Consider the following 19,346-nt stretch of genomic DNA (forward strand, 5'->3'; position numbering starts at 1 on the left):
CCCAGGGAGCATTGGTCCAGAAGAGAGAGGCTAGAGAACCACCCTGCTGGGGAGAGGGGAGCTGGGCTCCAACCCAGGGTTGACCATGGGGGCCCCTGAAGACTTGCTGCCTGATTCCCACACTTTATGGCAGTGCCACCTCCACCTACCGAGACCCTAGAAAGTGTGGGTGGGGGTGTCACACCCTACACAGGTTTTGGAGGGGAAAAGAGCATACCCTGCAAACCTGCTGTGGGTCAGACTCCTTCCCCAGAGGAGCTTATGGGACCTCATGACCACCTCATTCTCCCATTGTACAGGGGAGAAAACTGAGGACCAGAGAGGCACAGGGGAGATATACACCTGGCATGATGCTTAAAAGTGCAGCTAAGATCACTTGGGTCCCAATCCTGGCCTACTTATTAGCCATGTGACCTTGACCCAGTTACTCCACTTCTCTGTACATTAGTTTGCTCATCTGCAAAATGAAGATGATAATAGCATCTGCATCCTAGGGGTTTCTGAGGACTGAGTCAGTTAATTCACACAGCACTTAGAATCTAGTATGCAGATGGTATCGGGTGGTTCTTGATTATTGCCACCCTAGATTCTCCACATGAGCGCAGCTGTTCCTCAGGAGGGAAAATAAGGAATTAAGGGAGCTTGAGGCTGGCAGGGGCATTCTCACCTCTTGCAGGCTGCTGACCTGGGTGTGGGTGTGTGGCCAGGATGTCTGCAGCTAGAGCAGAGAGAGCCCTGATCTGGGCCTCTGGGTGCTGGATCTTTCTCCCAGCTCTGCCCCTCCCTAGGTGTCTGCCTCTAGGACTCAGCTATGCCATCTGGTAAATGGGTCTAGATGAAGCCTCTGTTTTTACCCTGATTCACTTATCCCACTTCCTCCCTCCCCGAGACGTGCCCAAGTCACCTGTCTACAGAGATTCAATTAGTTTTGCCAACCTTTCCCAAGCTTGTCTGCTGGGTCAGGTGCCAGGGCCAGAGTTGAAGAATACCTCGTACCTGAGTCAGGGAGACAAATCTCAGTGTTCTCTAGTCCAACCCCAGAAAGCCTGTGCACAGGCTGGAGAAGCCCAACATGGGGGCAGTCAGGAGGGCTTCCCAGAGGAGGGGACAGACAGCTGAGCAGGAGCTAGAAGTATCAGTGGGTAACTGACAGGTAGAAAAGGGAGCAAAGGGTCAGATCTGCATATTCCGAAGATGCCCAGGCTCCATGTGCTCAGAAGCTGAGGCAACTCCAAAGTGCGCATACACTTCTGCGCACCAGCCTTGGAGGGTTCTGAAACCCAAGTTAGCTCCTGACTGCCGCCTGCTGGTCAGTAGGTTGGGCTGAGCTGAGAGGGCGGGAACCAAGCTGGTCTTTGGTCTTGCGTGCCCCGCCCCCAAGCTTCTCAGTACATAGTAGGTGCTCAGTAAAGACTGCGGGCAAGGCCAGCTTCATGCATGTGTGGCCTGTGCACTGGCACAGGGCCCCACGCTCAGAAGGGCCCACATTTGGCTTAATGCTCTGCCTTCAGTGTCCTGAACTGCTTAGTGTTCTTTGAACAAGGGGCTCTGCCTGCTCATTTTGCACTGGACCCTACAATTACATATGGTCCTCATTGCCTGGATAACAGATGAGTGGATGGATGGGTTGGAGGTGGGGTTCCCCTGGGCACCATGCCAGGCATGACCCACAGCTCCTCTTCCTTTGCAGGCGTCTGATGTCCCTCAGAGAGAAACAGGGGACAGGCCGGTGGCGGTACAGTGAGATCTGCATGGGCCGGGGCCAGACCTGCGAGTTCCCGGGCCTCATCAACAACTACTATCCGCACATCATCTCCTTCGCAGAGGACGAGGCCGGTGAGCACTCCTGGGGTCTCTGCATCTGGGCGGCGCCCCCACCCCATGGGTCCTTCTGGCCTGGGATTTGAGGAATGGGGTCTCAGGCCTGAAATCAACTTCAGGCTGGAGAGTGATGTGTTCAGTGGGCTCAAGACCTTGCCGGGCATCTGTCCTCACCAGTCTGAGATTCAGTTTCCTCATCTGGAAGCCCCACCCTGAGAGGCTTGCTGCGGAGAGTGTGATCACCTGGGTAAGAGTCCAAGGCAGTTAGCAGACCGGGAAAGGCTCTGTAATGATGGCGATGCAGCCAGTTAGGGGAAGAGTGCCTCCTGAGACTTCCACTGCCCTGGTTTCCTGATGGCAAATGTACTGGGGCCTATAAAATTAAGCTACATTGTCTTCGGAGTATGGGTAGACACCGCCTTCTTGCCTGTTCGTGGGTCCCCCATTCAAGCACTTGCATTTTCAATGCAAGGAACAGTGGGGGAAGGGAGAGGAAGAGGGGCCACTGGGGCTGGATGCCGCTCCAGCCTGTTGCCTTTGTCCTTGGCCCTGGATTGTCCTCAGACAAAAGCCTAGGGGTTCCCAAGGGGGCCTAGTGGATGCTTGGCGCAGTTGCCGGGCAACACCCAGCCAGGGGCCTTTTGAGGCGTGTCCCCCGCAGGGCCTGGTGCCCAGGGCCCCCAGGCCTGAGTCTGGGAAACCTTTGTTGAACCAGTACCCATCAGAATCTAAATTTTCAAAAGGGCAGCCCCAGCCCCCACTGCCACCCCAAGCCCACTGGGCGCTGGGAAGTCCTTTCTTTTGGTCAATAGGGGGTTAACGTGTTTTGGAAGGAGGAGTGCTCTCTGTCCACCCTTCCCATCTGCACCCCCCTCCCCCATACACACACACTCACATAGAGGCAGGACCTGGAAGGTGCATTTCCCAGGGGCCCTTCCTCAGCCCTCTGAGTGACACTGAGTGATGGACCGCCAGGCGGAGGCCCCTCTGAGACAGACAGCTCAGGAACAGCCCGTTGGCAAGCTTGAGCAGGCGGCCCCTGGAAGGCACAGCGCTCTGGGGTCCAACGCAAACAAACCTCTCCCAGCGTCAGGCTCCAGCCTCCGCCTCTCTAGTTGTTCTTCTGATACTTGCAAATTGTAAAACAAGGACCTCTGCTGGCCGGCTGTCCTCCAGGGACGGTCACATCGCAGAGACCAAGAGGGCAGCGTGGCTCTGAGCAGGGCTTGGCAGTGCCAATGGGGGCTCCCTGCCCAAGCATGAAAGAAGGGGCTTTGGAGTATGTCCGGTCCAACCCTGTCACTTTACAAATGGGGAAACTGAGGTTGACTGTTCATGTCCAGACATGAGGAGGAGGGTTCTGTATCCAGAGCAGGGCTCTAAGCTTTGGTCAAAGGAAGATGATGGAGAAAGGCATTCCAGGCTGAAGGAGCTGAGTGTACAGGCAGCCCCGAGTTGCTCCAGGAGCGGGAGTGTAGGTGGGAGGGCTGCACAGCCAGGGGGGAGACAGGAAGTGGCCCAGAGAGGGAAGTGATGGCCCAAGGCTACACAGCAAATTCATGGCTGTGCCTTTGTACTCTCCAGCAGGAATCAGCTTGCCAGGGTACCCCACTCCCTCCCACAGGTTGTATAATCACCATGTGGGCCCATTACCTCCCCTACTTCCCACTCCCCACCCCCCGAAGCAGAGCTCTCACCTCACTGTCTCCATCTCTGTTTGGGGAACCCCCCCCCCCCCAACCTTGGAAGAGCTCTCCACTGTCCCCTTAGAAGGACTGAAGGTATTCGCATGACTGAACTATCACATTGAGTCACACGTGGCCTGTGTCTGGGCCTCCCACCAACCATGTATCCTGAATCGGTGTGGGCTCAGGGGCAAAGATGTTCCTGAATTCCAGGTCTGGCTTAACCACTCACCAGCTGTGTGACTTTGGATAAGTCACTTGACCTCTCTGAACCTCTGTTTTCTCATCTGTAAGATGGGAATAATGAAGCCTATTTCCTGGATATAGGCACCTCTGGCAGCAAGAGTCAGGGGCAGAATTGGATGAGCAGAGAACAGACACCTCTTGCTCCCTGATAGCACTCATGGTGCCAGGTGTTTGTAACTCACTCATTGCATTTTCACTGCATCCTGAGAGGTGGGGAAACTGAGGCGTAGAGTGGGGCTGTCCCACAGCTGCTGGCACTCACTTGGTGGGGCTGAGTGCAGGGACTAGTGTTCACACGAGACACTCCCCGAGCTTGTATTCTGCCTGCTGGTCAGTGGAGAGAGACTCTGGCCTCAAAGACTTGGCAGGACCCAGATCCTGGGTGACAGTGACAACAGCAGTAATAGCTAACACTGACTGAGCACTCACTGTGTGCTCTCTTAATCCTAACAACAGTCCTAGGAGGCATCTGTTTTGGGTGAGGAAGCTGAGGCTCAGGGAGCCACATGTGCCTGCGCCACCCAGTCAGCAGTTGGTGGGGGAGCTGGGCTGAGGTCCCTCCTTATATCCAGAGGTGTGCGGGCGTGAAACCCCTGGCAGGGACCAGGGGTGGGGCTGGGGCAGCAGGAGGGACGAGAGCAGAGGTCAGAGCCTGGATGGGTCCACGCTCTGACAGAAGACCCTGGGCATGTCTGGATGCCCTCCTCAGGTTCTGTTTCCAGTTCTGGGCACTGGAGAGCTACCCTGAGCTGGAACGTGTTCCCTCATGCCTTGCCTTCTGAGGTTAGGGTCTGTCTCAGAGCCTGAGGTGGGGGCCATGGGGCTGGGGGGGCCGTATTCAGGCAGCATTCTCACTCCTTGCCCTGTTTCTTGTCCAAGGGGAGCTGTACTTCATGTCGACAGGCGTGCCGAGTGCCACAGCGGCCCGTGGGGTTGTCTACAAAATGATTGACCCCTCCAGGTGAGTCCCGGCCCACCGCATTGCCTGAGTTCCTACTGTCTGCCAGGAGCCCTCACCTCCATTGCCTCATTTCCCCTTCTTACTACTCCCTAAGGTGGGTATTAGTCATACCCTCATTTTTCAGATGAGAAAACTGAGGCCCAGAATTGGGATGTGACTAGCCCAGTCCACACTGCTGGTGAGGGGCAGATCCAGGATTCAAAACGGGGCCTGCCAGCCTCAAAGTTCCGCTCTACTCACCACATGAGGGAGTCGAAGATACTGGTGGGGGACAATAAGCGCAGACCCCATCATCACATTAAAAAAAATTCTTTTAAAAATTTTAGAATAGTTTTAGGTTTCCAGATAAGTCGCAAAGATAACATAGAGTTTCCCTTATTCCCCTCACCCAGCGTCCTCTGTTATTGAAGTCTTACCTTATCGTGGTATCTTTGTCACTGCTAATGAACAGTATTGGTACGTTACTGTTAATTAGACTCCACACTGTTTTAAAGTAACTGCACTTTTTGTAAAAGATTTCTCTAGCTTTCCCCCAGTGTCCTTTTTCCGTTCCAGGATCCCATCCAGAATCCCACATTGCATTTAGTCATCCTGTCTCCTGAGCTTCCTCTGGTCTGTGACAGCTTCTCAGACATTCCTTGCTCACCACACTTTTTTTTTTTTTTTTTAAGCACCGATCTATTAATTATTGACAGAACTATTTATCAAGAAAAACATAGGTCCTCTTTTCATGCCCCCTTTTCGTTTCCCTGAGGTCTCACCCATCTTTACCTGCATAGCCCGGGATTTACGTCATCATGGTGGAGCACATGCAAACTGCATTTTTCTTCGTTCGTTTTTCCCTACTTTGTGTAAACATTTCCACGTTGCAACATCACCCTCAAAAGGATCGTTTTTAATGGCTGCGTACTTTTCTGTTGACTCACTGTGCCATAATTGTCTTAACCATTCCTCAGGCATTTAGGTTATTTACTTTTTTTTTAAAAAAAAGAGTGCTTCTCTAAGGAAATGTCACATTTATGGAGCACCTAAGTTGTGCCAGATGCTGCCTTTGACCTCGTCCTAGTTTGGGCAGCATGCTATTGACCCCTTATTATCCCTGTGCAGCCGAGGGAAGTTTCTTTCTGCTCCAGGTCTTGTGGATGGGAGGAGCCAGGAAAAGGCTAGACTCCTCCCTCTCTGATCCTTCTCTTTTATTTTTATCTTTTGGAATAAATGTGTTTCTTTGCCGCATGACATATTGCACAGAGGTCCCATGACAGGACAAACGGAGAAACCAGGAGTGGAGGGGGTGGGGTCATCCGTGACCACCCAAATATAACTGCTGTGGCATTTTTTGATGTATCTGCTACCCTTTTGCATAATGAAGATTTTTTTACATAATTTCCTTGAGGAGCAAAACTCTGCTGGGTCTGTGAGAAGCATGAGGATATTATCTGGAGTTCAGAGCAGCCAGAAAACCCACCCTTTCTATGGCTTTCAGAAGTGTGTTGCCTGGTTGCGTTTCTTCAGCTTCTGGGGGAAAAGCCCAAGTTCCTTCTGTCTGGAAGCCACCTCGTGTCACATGGTTGCTTTACCCCTAGGGTTTCCCCCTTGTGCTGGTGGAACCTATTGAAGTCTTGCACCCACGTGGGTCAGTCCCAGAATAGGGTCGTTCCCATTTAAAAGACTTACATATCGACAGCCAAAAACTAATTAAAATGGGATTCCATTCCTTACTGGTGCCCCTCAAAGATGTCAGAGGAGCCCAATTCATAGCCCTGGCAACCCTTCTCTGACTCTTTTCTCTCCCACTCTCCAAGGCCCCCAGGTCCCTGGCTCTACTGCCAGCCCGGGGGGCTCTCTCTCTCTCTCTCTCTCTCTCTCTCTCTCTCTCTCTCTCTCTCTCCCCCTTTATTCTTTAAATGGACTTAATCTTTCCCTGATTCCTCCAGGCGGAGGGATCTCTGATTCTGCATCAGCAGAAATCAAGGAACTAGAGGGGCAGAGAGAGACCCTCCTCTAAGGCCGTGGGCGCAGGGGGCCAGGGTAGCAGGCAGGAATCGGGCTGCAGTTAGTTACAGGCTGTGGGAGGAGAAGGGCTGTGACATTTGATTGTGTCCTGCAGACAGGTCACGCTCTGAATCAGAAGTGGCTCAGGTGAGCCACCGGCCCTCATGCAGAAGCTGAATGGGCTCTTGGCAGGCCATTGTAAGGGACTTCATAAGTGGCAGCCATTCCACACCTTCCCAGGCCTGAAAGCACACTGCCCTTCCCTCCTGCCTGGCTAGAGAGGGAATGTGATGTCAGAGGGACATGCTCAGGGCCGGCTCCCAGGGCGGGACTCATGACCTCCTGTGTGTTGGCAGACGGGCACCCCCCGGCAAGTGTCAGATCCAGCCTGCCCAGGTGAAGGTGAGGAGCCGCCTCATCCACTTTGTGCCCAAAGAAAGTAAGTGCCCACCAACGAGGACACCGTGGGGGAGGGGAGCTCCTGCAGCCCACACCCAGCTGCCCCTCCATCAGATGTGGGTCCTCACGGCTGGACCTAGACGCCCTTCCTCGGGCCCTGTGTCCAGCACCATGAAGAGCACACATTAGACACTCAGTTAAAGCGGGTGGAACTCCTTAAACCCCCTCCACTGGTGTGGTGCATGCCAGCCCCAGGCCATGGGTGGGTGGCCCCAAGGGGATGCAGGTCTCAGAGGGCGACAAAGGGAGAAATAGCTGGTACCAGGAAAGGTACACTTGGAGTTCTTGAGAGGGACAGAGAAAGAGGGTGTATCTGTGCGTTCGCAAGGAACATTGGAAAGAGTTATTCTAGGTGCAAGGGCCTGTAGGGCAGGGGGCATTTGGGCTGGGCCTGTCATAAGACGTTCCATTTGGACAAGGTTGGTGGGAAGGGGTGTGTGTGTGTGTGTGTGTGTGTGTGTGTGCACCAATCCCCCTGGGATTGGGGACAACTGAAAAGGGTTTGTCCCAAGGAGAGGGGCTGTTCTACTGCGCCCAAGCTAGGTGGGGACAGAGACCCAGTGTTGCCAGACCTTCCAGTTCTTAAGAGAAGCAGGAAACCCATCCATTAATTAATTAATTCATTAGTTCATTTAGCACATAATGTGCTTCATTCTGGGGATATGGATATAATGCTGAGTGAGACAGATGTGGTCCTTGCCTTCTAGAGTTGTCACATACAAATCATCCCATTTGAAAATCTTGGCAACTAGCTCAAAATTTTAAAAACCACCTTGTGGGCCAAAGGGAATACGTTAGTGGGCCAAGTGTGCTAACAGGTCACCAGATGGCGGACCATGTACAGGGATTGCAAAAGAGTGGAGGCTGGGCACATGGGTGGGTGGGGGTGCCTGGCCTTGAGGAAGGGAAGAGGAAAGTTGAGGGAAGAGATGAGCTCACTGTTTGGGGGAACTTAATTCTAGCCTCAGTTGGCCTTAGGCCTCGGCCAGTTTTCCGTTCACTCATTCAGCAGTTTCTGGTACTTTTGTTGGTGACCCGCTCAGGGCAGGGTGCTGGAGCCACAGAAGTCAGACAAAGCCGGATCCTGGCGGGACACACAGAAAAGTCATTCAGTGTCCCAGGCCCAGTGACAGAACCGTGTGCTGGGTGCCATGGGGACCCAGAGTAGTGCAGGATGGGGTGGGTGGTGGTGGTCCTAGAGCAGAGGCTGAGGATTGGGCCTGGAAGGAAGAAGGGTTCACCATGAGGTGGGGGAGGGGGCAGTCTAGGCACAGGGAGCAGCAAGAGGCGCAGTGGGAGAAGCAAGGCAACCTGGAGGCCTGGCCGGGAGGCTTCACTCTGGCCAGGCGGGCCGGGCGTGTGGTTCCCATTCTGTCCATCTGCCATGGCCCCTTGCAGTTTCCCCCACCAGTGGGTCTCAGCTTGCCCACCCCAAGCCAAAGATTAGAATCAGAAAGGGTCACTTGGCTCTGAGAAGCCCTTCCAGACACACCTTCCCTTCCACTGAGCTCCAGAGTTTACAGCGTGAGGGTCTGCTGGCCCTCCCCCTCCCCTACTCTCCCAAGACTGGACTCCCAGGAGGGCAGGCTGGGGGGTGGGGTGACCCAGCAGCAGACGCATAAAGCAGCTGCCAGTGAGTGTTTGCAGAATGACTGAAGAAGCACCTTGCACCCAACTCCAGGTTCACATCCTGTGGGGCCCGAGTGACCCAGGAAGCCACCATTGGTGCCCCAAGAGGCACACCATCCTCAGGGTCTGAGCCAAGGGCAGAATGAGGACATCTTTCCCCAGGGTCTGCATTCTGGGGTGGTGAGCTGGGGTGGGTTAGGGTGGCCAAGGTCCCCTGATCGCCGGCTCTTCCTCTGTGCAGAGTTCATCCGGAGGGCCGAAAGCACCCCGCGGCCCACAGCGCGTGCTACCACCAAGGCGCCCCGACGCAGCCGCCCCACGGCCGCAAGGCCCGCGCCCACCCCGCAGCCGGCAAGGCCCACCCGGCGGCCTGGGGGCCGGAAGGGCAGTGGGCGGCGGAGGGGGCGACCAGGCACTGCAGACCCCGCGCCCTCAAATGGCGCCGTACGCCTGGTGCGGCCTGCGGGCCTGAGTCCAGGCCGTGGGCGTGTGGAGGTGTTTGCGGGTGGACGCTGGGGCACTGTGTGTGACGACCGCTGGGACATCAAGGCCGCAGCCATTGTGTGCCGCCAGCTGGGCTTTGCATACGCCGTGCGAGCCACCAGGCGCGCCGAGTTCGGTGAGGGCCGTGCACTGCCCATCTTGCTGGACGACGTGCGCTGCACGGGCAGTGAGAAAACCCTGCTGGAGTGCACACATGCCGGCCTGGGCACGCACAACTGCAGCCATCAGGAGGACGCGGGCGTCGTGTGCAGCCACGAGGACCCCGATCTGTAGGCGAGTGTAGTCTGTCTGCCTGACCAGAGCCTGGCAGGGCCCTCTGCCCTGTGCATGCCTCGTGCGTGCACAGGAGTCTGAGGGTGGAGGTGGCCCATCTGTAATGCTGTCCTGTGGATGCGCATGAGGTATGCACAGTGAATGGTGTTCTCTGTGTGTCCCTGCCCATGTGTCCTCGGCCTGGAAGCCCCAGTATGTGTTGGGGTCTGGGGGCCCTGTGGATGTGTGTTCCTGGCAGGAGGCATTCTTTTCTTACCTCTGAGCAGCAGCAGGAACACAGCCTGGCATGGAACCCTGAGCACTGAGGACAGCCACTCTTCAAGGACAGACATGGCCCTGCCTGCATTAACAGAGGCATAGCTGGTAGACTGAGGGAGGGGAACCAGGCTTGCTCTGCTCACAACTGTAGTGGAAGGCCCAAGACCAGCTGAGGAATGTGTGACTTGAGGAATGTGGCCCAAAGAGCATGGACTGGTGGCCCAGCAGTCGGAGGTGCTGAAGAGCACAGAAAGGATCCAGGGGGACAAAGAGAAGCCATCAGACCGATGTGTCCAGGGTAATAATGGGCCATGTTTGTCCCAGCGAGTGCCTGGGTTGGGGGCACTGGCTGGAGGGCACTGGTTGACCTCTGGGAGAAGCCTCCTGGTCATCTTGAACCTCCTCATCATGTTGGGTCCATGTGGGTGCTCTGGGGAGGGTGCGGGGCCACCCAACCCTAAGGTCTGACTTCCCCTTCTCCCCAGGAGAAAAGCCACCCAGCACTGACTGGGCAGAGCTTCCCAGTGGCCACTCCCAGCACCCCAGCTCCTGGTGAGTGGGGGGTTAGGGCTTCTCCACTTTCAAGAAGGTGTTGGGGCCACTGGGCCCACTGGTGTCATCTCAAAACCCACGCCTGCTCATTGAAATCCCAGGGAACCCCTCCTTCCATTCCTCCAGCTCCACCCCGGGCCAACCTGGCTGTGGTCCAGTGAGACTACTGATGCTCTATCACCCAGGGCTGTGCCAACACCATGACTGTTTACAACCCCTTCCCTTCTCGTCTCTTCTCTCTGACCCATGCCTGCCTGGGAGCTGGGGAGGTGGGCAGGGTGGGGGGATGGGCCTGCAGCCCCCGTCCTGCTCACAGTTCCTTTGCCCACTGAGGGCCTTGGCCCTGGCTTGTGCCAGGCCTGTGCAGGGGCGTCAAGTATAGCTGGGCTCAGCTTCTGATGGCAGGTGGGGACACAGGGGCATTAAGCAGATGGTCACTGGGCAGAGAGGAGAGGATATGGCCCGTGTTGGGGGCTGGAAGCGTTCCAGGTGGGGCAGCCCAGCCCAGCCTGCGTGTTGTTGAGAGAGGAGCTGGCACGTGGGGCCGTGTGGCAATGGAGGAAATGGTTCTGTGAAGCTCTGCTCACTGAGGCTGGGTGTGGAGTCGGGCTGCAGGCAGATGCTAGAGGGTCACTCTCTCGGACTCCTCCCGCTTCTGCCCTGAGCAGGCTGTCAAGGGCCCTGGGCCTTGTGGCCTATCTGGCACTGTTGTGCCCCTCATGGAAAACACAATGAGCACTGCTGTGGATGTGGCCTGTCCTGGGCCCTGTTGTAAGACCGGTCAGCATGTGTGAACTCATTCCTCAGAACAGCCCTCGTCTCCCCTTTTACAGATGGGGATACCAAGGTGCACAGAGGTTAAACACCTTAGTTGAGGGCACCCAGTCAGGGAGGGAGAAACCCAATTTGAACATGAGCAGCCTAGTCTGAGCACCTGCTGGCACCCTAACCACTGCCCTCCCTAGCTCAGGGTGCAGCTTGGCCCAGCGGGTAGCCCACTGTGTGCTGCCAGCCTGGCTGGGGAGCAGCTGATGGAGACGAGACCCCTGCGAGCCCCTTCTGCCCAGTGTGTGGCTGTGCGGTCTCTCACTGCCCAGGGGTTGACTGGGCACCTTCCCAGGAAAAAGAAAAATTCTGAGAATGTTAGGAAGCTGGGATGGCCCTTAGTGACCGTCCAGGCCAAATTCTGCACTGTGCAGATGGGGACATGGGCCTGGGAGGCTTTGGCCTAGGCCTGTGGCCACCTAAGCTGAGACTAGAGCCCAGAGAAGGTGGGGTGGCCCTCAAGGCCCTCGAAGCAGGGCAGCACCATGGCCCTACCCAGTGTGGGGACCAGACCTGTCAGTCCCTCTGGCCCAGAGTCAGGGGATGGGTTACCTAGCATCCTCTGCCTCCTCTTCCTGGGCTTCTCCATGCCCCTCCCCATGTTTCTGAGCTCCCCTCCCCATTTCAAGGCCTGGAGGCCATGATGATATAAGGTAGGGACTAGGAGGCGGGGCAGAAGTGATGGGGGGCATCTCAGCACCAGTAGCATGGAGCTACCATCTGGGGCCCTCAGCACCTTTCCCCGAGTGGTGGAGTGGAGTGGCCCAGCCCTCAGCTGGGGCCTTGAGCTGTTTGTTGAGGCAACTGGGGAAGTTCACAAGCTTGACCACTCCTCTGGACAGTGCTGTCCTCAGCCCACCAGTCCCCCAACTCATCATCCGTCAGGCTCCAAGCAGGGCTCGGGCTGTGGCCTGACTCCTGAGAAGGAAACTGATAAGACTCACTGCTCCTGGTGATAACAAGGGTAGATCGCTGACATTTGCTGAGCATGTATACATGCTACGTACAGTTCTGAAGTTTTACCTGTTATTCACACATTAAATCCTCACAGTAACTATGAGGCAAATGCTACAGTCTCCCCCATTCTACAGATGTGGAAGCTGAGGCCCAGGGAGGCTTAGTTACTTGCTAAACGTCACACAGCCAATATTTGAAACCAGGTGGTTGGGCTCTGGAGCCCCAGCTGTGGGCTATCACACTGTGCTACCTCCAGACCATTGAATTTAGTGGTCTCCATCATCAGGCCCTGTCACTGCGCAGATGGGGACAAAGGTCCAGGGAGGGGCAGAGCTGGGTGCAGACTCCCTGTCCAGTGTTCCTTTCACTCCATTGCCTGTGGCCAGCCAACAAAGCATCATTCACAAGTGACTCTGTCCTTGGGGACTTTGACCCTGCCTTAGAGTCCTTCAGCATCCCTGAGGGTGGGCGATGGTCTGGGCCAAGTCTCCCCCTGCTCCTTCCAGGCCTCTGCCCTTACTCCCTCTAATCCAGTCTCCATACAGCAGCTAGAGTGACCTCTGAGAACCTGACCCAGAGAGGGGCTGCCTCTGCCCAGCGTCACACAGCTTCGTTCTGGAGCCTTCGCAGCCCAGAGCTGCAGGAATATCCCGGGTGTGGTCCAGTGCCCAGGACTGTGTCTATGGCATCAGCCTCAGGGCTGACAACACCCTAGGTCCCTGACTGGCCCTCACTTGTTCCTTGTTTACCTGCACCCCTCTGGTAAGCCCCAGCTGGACCAGGGCCCTGGGTAGCAATCTTTCTCCTCTGACGATAGGAAAGGCCCCCTGTCCTTGGCAGCCCTGACAGCTGTGTCAGTGACTGAAGGCGAGCAAGCTAGTTGGCAACCTCCAGTTCACTAAGGCATCCCTGTATTTACACCTTGCAAATATTTGACTCTGAGGCTAGACCAGGGTTCCAGCCTTGGCTGTGTGACCTTGGGGAGGTCATTTAACCCCTCTGAGCCTCACTGGAAAACAGAGGTAATCAGCAGGACTGTTGGAAGAAAACTGAGGTAACATTTGCAAACATGTCCAGCCCATTCCAGGTTGCTTCCTAGAAAGAATGCTCAATACCAGGCTGGTGGTGTCCACACTGGTAGCTGCCAACTGCACAAGACAGGGTGGGGAGGGGTACGCCATGTGGAGGGACCAGATGAGAATGACCTGGGACAAATCCTCAAAATGGGAGGCAGATGAGCCTCTTCACACTACCACGTAGAGGACGTCTTCTTCTGTTCTCTCACTCCTTCTAAGAACCAGCATTTATCGAGCACTTACTATGTGCCAGGTGTCTCAGGTGTGTTGGCTCACTCAGTCCTCACAATGGTTCCATAAGGCACCCTTGACATCACCATCCCTCTTTTCCAGATGAAGGGGCAGATCCCCAAGGTGACAATGTAACTAGTGTTGGGTCCCATGTTCAGAGGGTGAGGCAGCTTTGAACCAAAGCCCCCTCCAAAGAGCCTTATCTTTCTCCTTCCCTAGGCTACTGTACCTGTCCCCTGCCAGGACATTCAAATGAGGGCAGCCACTTCAGAGCCATCTCCTCTGCCTGTATGCCCCTCCATGATTCCCGCCGGGAAACCACTTCCTGTATGGAGCCATCTTTACCGATGGTTCTCAAACTTGAGCAGAATCACCTGCAAAGCTGGTTAAAACACAAGTTGCCAGGTCCTATCAGAGTTTTTTTACTCAGTTTTGGTGGGGCCGAGAATTTGCATCGTGACACCAGGTGATGCTGATGGCCTAGGGGCCACACTTGGAGGACCATTGTCTATACACTAGTGCTGTCGAACAGAAATGCAAATGAGCGACATAAGTAATTTCAAATTTCCTAGTAGCCCTGTTAAAGCAGTGAAAAGAAACAGGTGATATTCATTTTAATTAACTTAACATATTCAAAAATTATCCCTTTAACTGGTAACCAATATAAAAATATCAATGAGATTTTTTTCTTTTTACTTTCTTTTTGTATTAAGTCGATATGGTCTGTTGTGTATTTTACACACACAGCACATCTCAATTTGGACTGGTCACGCTTCAAGCTCTTGATAGCCACATGTGCCCAGTGACTGTTCCATTGGTTTGTCTAGAGTCTAGACCTTCCAAAGGAAGAGCCGGGTGGCTGGCCAGGTGCTTCCCAGTGGCGCCGTCTGCTGGAGGCTCGCAGTGCTGCCCGCCCTGGACAAAGGGCCTCGGACCCCAGCCTTAGTGTGCTCCGATCTCATTATTTATTCACCACTTAATCACAGGAGAGCTGGCAGGATCAGATGAGGTCGCCATATGGAGGGGACACAGCTGACTCGCGCGTCAGGGACCGGGGTCCTCTGTTGACAGAAATGCCAGGTTGAGCCACGGTCACATTGAGCCAGAGATCACTGGTGTTGACCGGTGTACCAGAGAGTATTATCCAACGCCCACTCCTCTCATTAGCTCTGCTTGGACAGGCTCAGGTTCACAATTATACCCCGATGCTGCTCCATGCCCTCCTCATGTGGGGCACAGACTGTGGCCAGAGCAATTCAGGACCTTGCCCTGCCCTCCTTGCCCTCAAAGAACAATTGTTCGGGGTCCTCTCTTCAAATTGCCTCCAACTCCTGGAGCTTTCACAGCCCAGGAGGAGCTGTCTGACCTCCCCACCTCCCCCTTCCCACAGCAGGGACAACCAAAAGTCTCCGATGCGCGCCTGCGGCTGCTTCTCGCCGCCACACGGGGGCGCGGTCGCAAGCCACTGTCTCACAGCTCTACTGGGGGCGTGTCCAGGTCCCCACGTGGGGAAGGACGCCTAGGTTGCGTGGCCTCGGTGCAGAAATCCTGTCTCCTCGGTGCTGGACCCAGCTCTTAAAGCTTGGCCTTCTCCGTCACCCCGCAGACCGCATACCCCTGACAGTCCTGTTCCTGATGGGGACTGTCCCTGGCTGCACCTGGGAAAGCCGGTACATAGGATAGGCCTTCTCAGTTTTCCAGTCGCCCAACCACTCCTGGACTGGTCCATGAGTGAGGCAGGGACATGTTCTCTTCTCAGAAACCCAGCGGCATCTATCTTTGGGTGCCTTCTCCCCAGCCCGGAGAATCTTTATCTGGACTAGGAGTGGGCACACCTGGCCCATTCCACCCACTGCTTTCACTCCGGGGGACCCCTGAGTGTAGAACTGGGAACTAAAAAGCCCAGAGCTGACCCCTTCTGTCATACTAGAACGGGTAATGAGAAGCAGGTTACAGAAGGGAAGGCAGTTTTAGTTATTAGTTCAAGCAGACCCTTCAGGCACGCGGGTCACATTTCTCCTTTTCTCTTGAGGGTGACTTTGCGTACCAAGATTTTTCACCCACTCCAGCAACTTTGGACCCGGGTCGACACCTCCGATGGGGCTTCCCTGAATGTGGGAGATTCTAGAAGTGCTTGAAACTCCGGGAGAGCAGCCTCGGTCGGGCTCAGAGATGCGCTCTTCATTCTCAGACTCAGGCCTTCCAGTGTCCCCAGGGTGCTGGTCACCTGCCCCACGCTGGGAGACCGAGGGCACTCAGCGTGGACAGGCCAGACAGGGGAAATCAACTTTGGGGGTTCCAGGAAGAGGTTTGGGAACAGTCTGTGTAATACAGAAATTCGGAGACTAGAATGGGGTTTCCAGGAAGGTTTTAGGGAGAAAGGAAGGGGCCTAGGACCGCGCGCGGAGAAACGCCATTATTTGAAGGCGCGGAAGAGGGCGGAACCAGTCCGCAGAAGTTAGCGCCGCCGCCAGGTTAGCAAGCGCCGAGGAATCAGGGTTGCTAGGGACAACGCGTTCTGGGCGGAGCTTCTGTTGGGGTGGGGCTTGAGGGCGGAGCCTGGGGAGGCGGGGAGAGGGCGGGGCCTAGGGGGTCTGAGCCAGAAGCGGAGTTGTGATTGGCGGAAACCACATGATCTGGGCGGGGTCTAGGCTAGGGCATAATTAATATTGGGGCGGAGTTTCAGGAGGAGCAGGGCAGAGCGGGGGCGGGCCCCGAGAGCAGGAGCCGGAGGCGGAGACGTGGTTGGCGGGGACGGAGCGCTCTGGGAGGGGTCGGAGCTGGCGGGGGCGGAGCCGAGCGGTGGGGGCGGTGCTGGGTCGCGCCGGGCCTGGGGCCGAGGCGGCGCGCGGCGCTGACAGCTGAGTCGGCTAGCGGCCTCCCGCCCCCTTGGTGCCCGGCCCTGACCCCGGCCTGGCCTGTCTCGGAGCCATGAGCCCCGGGCTGCTGCTGCTGCTCGGCAGCGCCGTCCTGGTCGCCTTCGGTCTCTGCTGCACCTTCGTGCACCGCGCTCGCAGCCGCTACGAGCACATCCCCGGGCCTCCGCGGCCCAGGTGAGCGGGAGGTGGGGGCGGGGGCCTGGATGGGGCGCTCGAATGGGGGGTCGGGGGACCGCGTCCAAACCAGAATCGGGGCCGGGGGTCCAGCCTCGCCTTTGCGCGCGGCCGCTTGGAGACCGCGGCCGGGAGAGGGGCGCTAACTATTCTTAGTAACAAATTACTCACAGCGACCGCAGCTGCTCGGCGCCCACCGCGCTCTGCTGGGCCCCACAAACGTGATGGCAGCGACAACCCTGTTAGGTAGGCGCTATTGTTACCACATCGCTCAGACGAGGAGACTGAGGCTCGCAGAGGCAAAGTCACCTGCCCAAGGTCACACCGTCGGTAAGCCTAGATTTAAACCCAGGTCAGCATGGCTCTAAAGTGGGTGCTCTTAACTTTGGGGACGTGGACGGGGTTACTCAACCTGGATTGGAACACTGTACTTTGGTCACATTCTCTTTTGTACCTCTGTCCTGGCATATCCTTTTTGTTTTCTCGGTACTTCCATTCCATTCTTGGCCCCCATCCCCCACAACCTACCTCACCCCACCTGAAGCTTACCTTTCTGAAGCTTAAATCAAATGTGTCATTTCTCTGCTTCAAAGACTTCCCATCACCTTAGAACTAAATCTAATTCCAAATTAAGTCCACTCCCACGGCCAGCAAGGCCCCTGCTGAGCTGTCAGAACCTGCCTCTCCCCCCCTTGCTTACTCACTGCTGCCCCCAGTCGGTCTGCACCTTCCTCCCCCAGCTGATTCCCTCCCTCTGGGGTCTTGCTGTTCCCCATCCACCCTGTGTAAAGCCCACCTAGCCCCAAACTTCTTATAGGGCCATCCCCCCTGAAGTTACCTTCTGTTCACCTGTTGACTGTCTGTTCACCTGTTGACTGTCTTCCCCTTTAGAATGTGAGCCCTGGGAGGGCAGGGATGCTGTGTTGCTTGTGTATTCCCAGCGCCTGGCACATTGCAGAAGCTCAATAAATATTTGTTGGATGAATGAATAAACAATGGTATTAGACACACTTTTTAAAGCCTCAGGACCTGAACATCGGGAAGATACCCACCTCCAGCACAAGCCAGGTGCCCTGGTATTAGATGCCTGAATTCCTGTTGGGTGGGTCCGGGAAAGATCTCTGTGGCTGGGGACACAGGGAGGCAGCTGTTTCTCCCTACCGGCTCTCTATCCTCCCAGGTGCCCTCTCCCATTCTGAGGTCTTCCTGACCCCTTTTCCCTTGCTTAGCAGCTCTGTCTTCCTCTCCACCTAGATGGTTCTTCCCCCAGCCTTGCAGCCTTGGCTTAAATGCTAACTCCTCAAGGAGGTCCCACCTGCTCCCACACCCAAATATATTATGTTCGTTCATTTTATGAACTCTAAGTGACCCTAATGGCAATTGAGTAATTTATTTGTGCAACCTCTTGTTAAATGTCTGTCTCCCTCATAGGCCTGTGTCTGTCTGTTCTCTGTCATGTCCCCAACATCTAGCATAGCAATGCCTGGTCCATGCAGAGTAGACAATCAATAGACAGTGATTCAAGGTGGCTGGTAGAAATCTGCAAGTTGTTAGGTACAATGTCACCCTTTCAAGTTTTCAAGTCAGCCATCAACCGCTTGGAATTGAATGACTTTTGGGCTTGTTCTGATAGGTCTCATGATTTGGCCTTCTCGTAAACACAAGTGCTTCAAGCACTACAGACCCGGTCCAGTCTTTGTGTCTTGAGAAGAAAGAACTTAAGGCAAACCCCTCTCTGCCCCTCCTCACATTTTTTTTAAAACTTGCATTTAAAAAATAAAATTTGTATGCCCTTTGGAAGGACAATAAATCAACTTTACCCTTTTGAAGTATACAACTCAGTGCTTTTTAATGTAGCGACGGAGTTGTACAACCATCACCTCTAGTTCCAGAACGTTTTCATCTCCCTCAAAGGAAACCCCATACCTGTTAGTGGTCTCTCCTCATCTCTCCTCAACCCCCAGCCATAAGCAACCACTAATTTACTTTCTGTCTCTATAGATTTGCCTGTTCTAGACATTTCATAGAAATGGAACCATACATGTGGCCTTTTGTGTCTGGCTTCTTAGCATTATGTTTGCAAGGGTCATCCATGGAGTAGCATGTGTCCTCATTTCTTTCCTTTTTTAGGCCTGAATTCCCTCCCAAATCTTACACCACAGAATCTACATGTGACCTACACGTGTATGTGGGTCGTCAGAGGAGTGGGAGGAGGCAGAATATAATTATGGTGGGGTTCTTCGTTCTAAGGAGGTGAACTGAAAGGTCCACAGGCAGATTTTGGATTAAAAATTGGTTGGTGGTCAAATATAAAGCTGCACTAAGTGAAAGTTCTGGAACCTCTTCTAGCACAAATCAGATGCTTTGGCATTCAAAGCCTGGATCCCCAGACCATGATTGACAATACCATGGTGGACAAGAAATCAGGGTATTGAGTTTCCAGGAGTGCCATTTGCCCACTGGTGCATCATGGCTTTACCAGCTTGCAGGCAAGGACCCCTCTGCCCTGCAAAGAGGCAGCCCCACCTGACCCTTCATCTTCCTTATTCTGCAGGAGTAACCAGAATGCCCTCTCCTCCAGGATGCCCTCCCTGAGTGCCCCCCTCTGTGTTCTAATTACAAACAATATCCTACTGCAATCATCCGTGTAACAGCTGAAACCTCAGACCCCACCTTCAGATCCCACGCAAACACTTGTAGCTTCTTTATTTCTCTGTCACTGCTCTAAACTTTCTCATCAGCCCCCACTCTCCTGGTAGTGTGGGGTGAATGTAAACTTGACAATGAAAAGTCTCTCTCCCTGTGTTTACTTCTTTTGGAGTAA

At 54.9% G+C, this 19,346-nt stretch overlaps 2 protein-coding genes across 6 annotated transcripts in view; both read left to right on the top strand.

Annotated features, from left to right (window-relative positions):
- The window catches only part of HHIPL1 (HHIP like 1), a 31,764-nt gene extending 21,165 nt beyond the window's left edge, over window positions 1-10,599 (top strand). For 3 of the 4 annotated variants that reach the window (XM_074326943.2, XM_074326944.2, XM_088797480.1), the window contains 4 exons: window positions 1,691-1,836; window positions 4,632-4,713; window positions 7,062-7,144; window positions 9,035-9,718. In XM_074326943.2, the coding sequence (XP_074183044.2) occupies window positions 1,691-1,836; window positions 4,632-4,713; window positions 7,062-7,144; window positions 9,035-9,570 (847 nt within the window). In that variant the 3' untranslated portion in view covers window positions 9,571-9,718. Of the gene's footprint in view, window positions 1-1,690; window positions 1,837-4,631; window positions 4,714-7,061; window positions 7,145-9,034 lie in introns of all 4 variants that reach the window. The other variant, XM_019751566.3, reaches the window with a different exon arrangement.
- A 5,586-nt stretch (window positions 10,600-16,185) lies between these two features.
- Window positions 16,186-19,346, top strand: part of CYP46A1 (cytochrome P450 family 46 subfamily A member 1) — a 30,008-nt gene continuing 26,847 nt past the window's right edge. Inside the window, exon 1 of one of the 2 annotated variants that reach the window (XM_074326947.2) lies at window positions 16,186-16,522. Coding sequence is in view for 1 of the 2 variants with exons in the window: in XM_019751594.3 (XP_019607153.1) it covers window positions 16,401-16,522 (122 nt within the window). In the remaining variant the exon portion in view is untranslated. The remainder of the gene's footprint in view (window positions 16,523-19,346) is intronic. The other variant, XM_019751594.3, reaches the window with a different exon arrangement.

This window comes from Rhinolophus sinicus, chromosome 3 (genome assembly GCF_057876585.1).
Source record: "Rhinolophus sinicus isolate RSI-liver-muscle chromosome 3, RSI-T2T, whole genome shotgun sequence".
Classification (NCBI taxonomy): domain Eukaryota; kingdom Metazoa; phylum Chordata; class Mammalia; order Chiroptera; family Rhinolophidae; genus Rhinolophus; species Rhinolophus sinicus.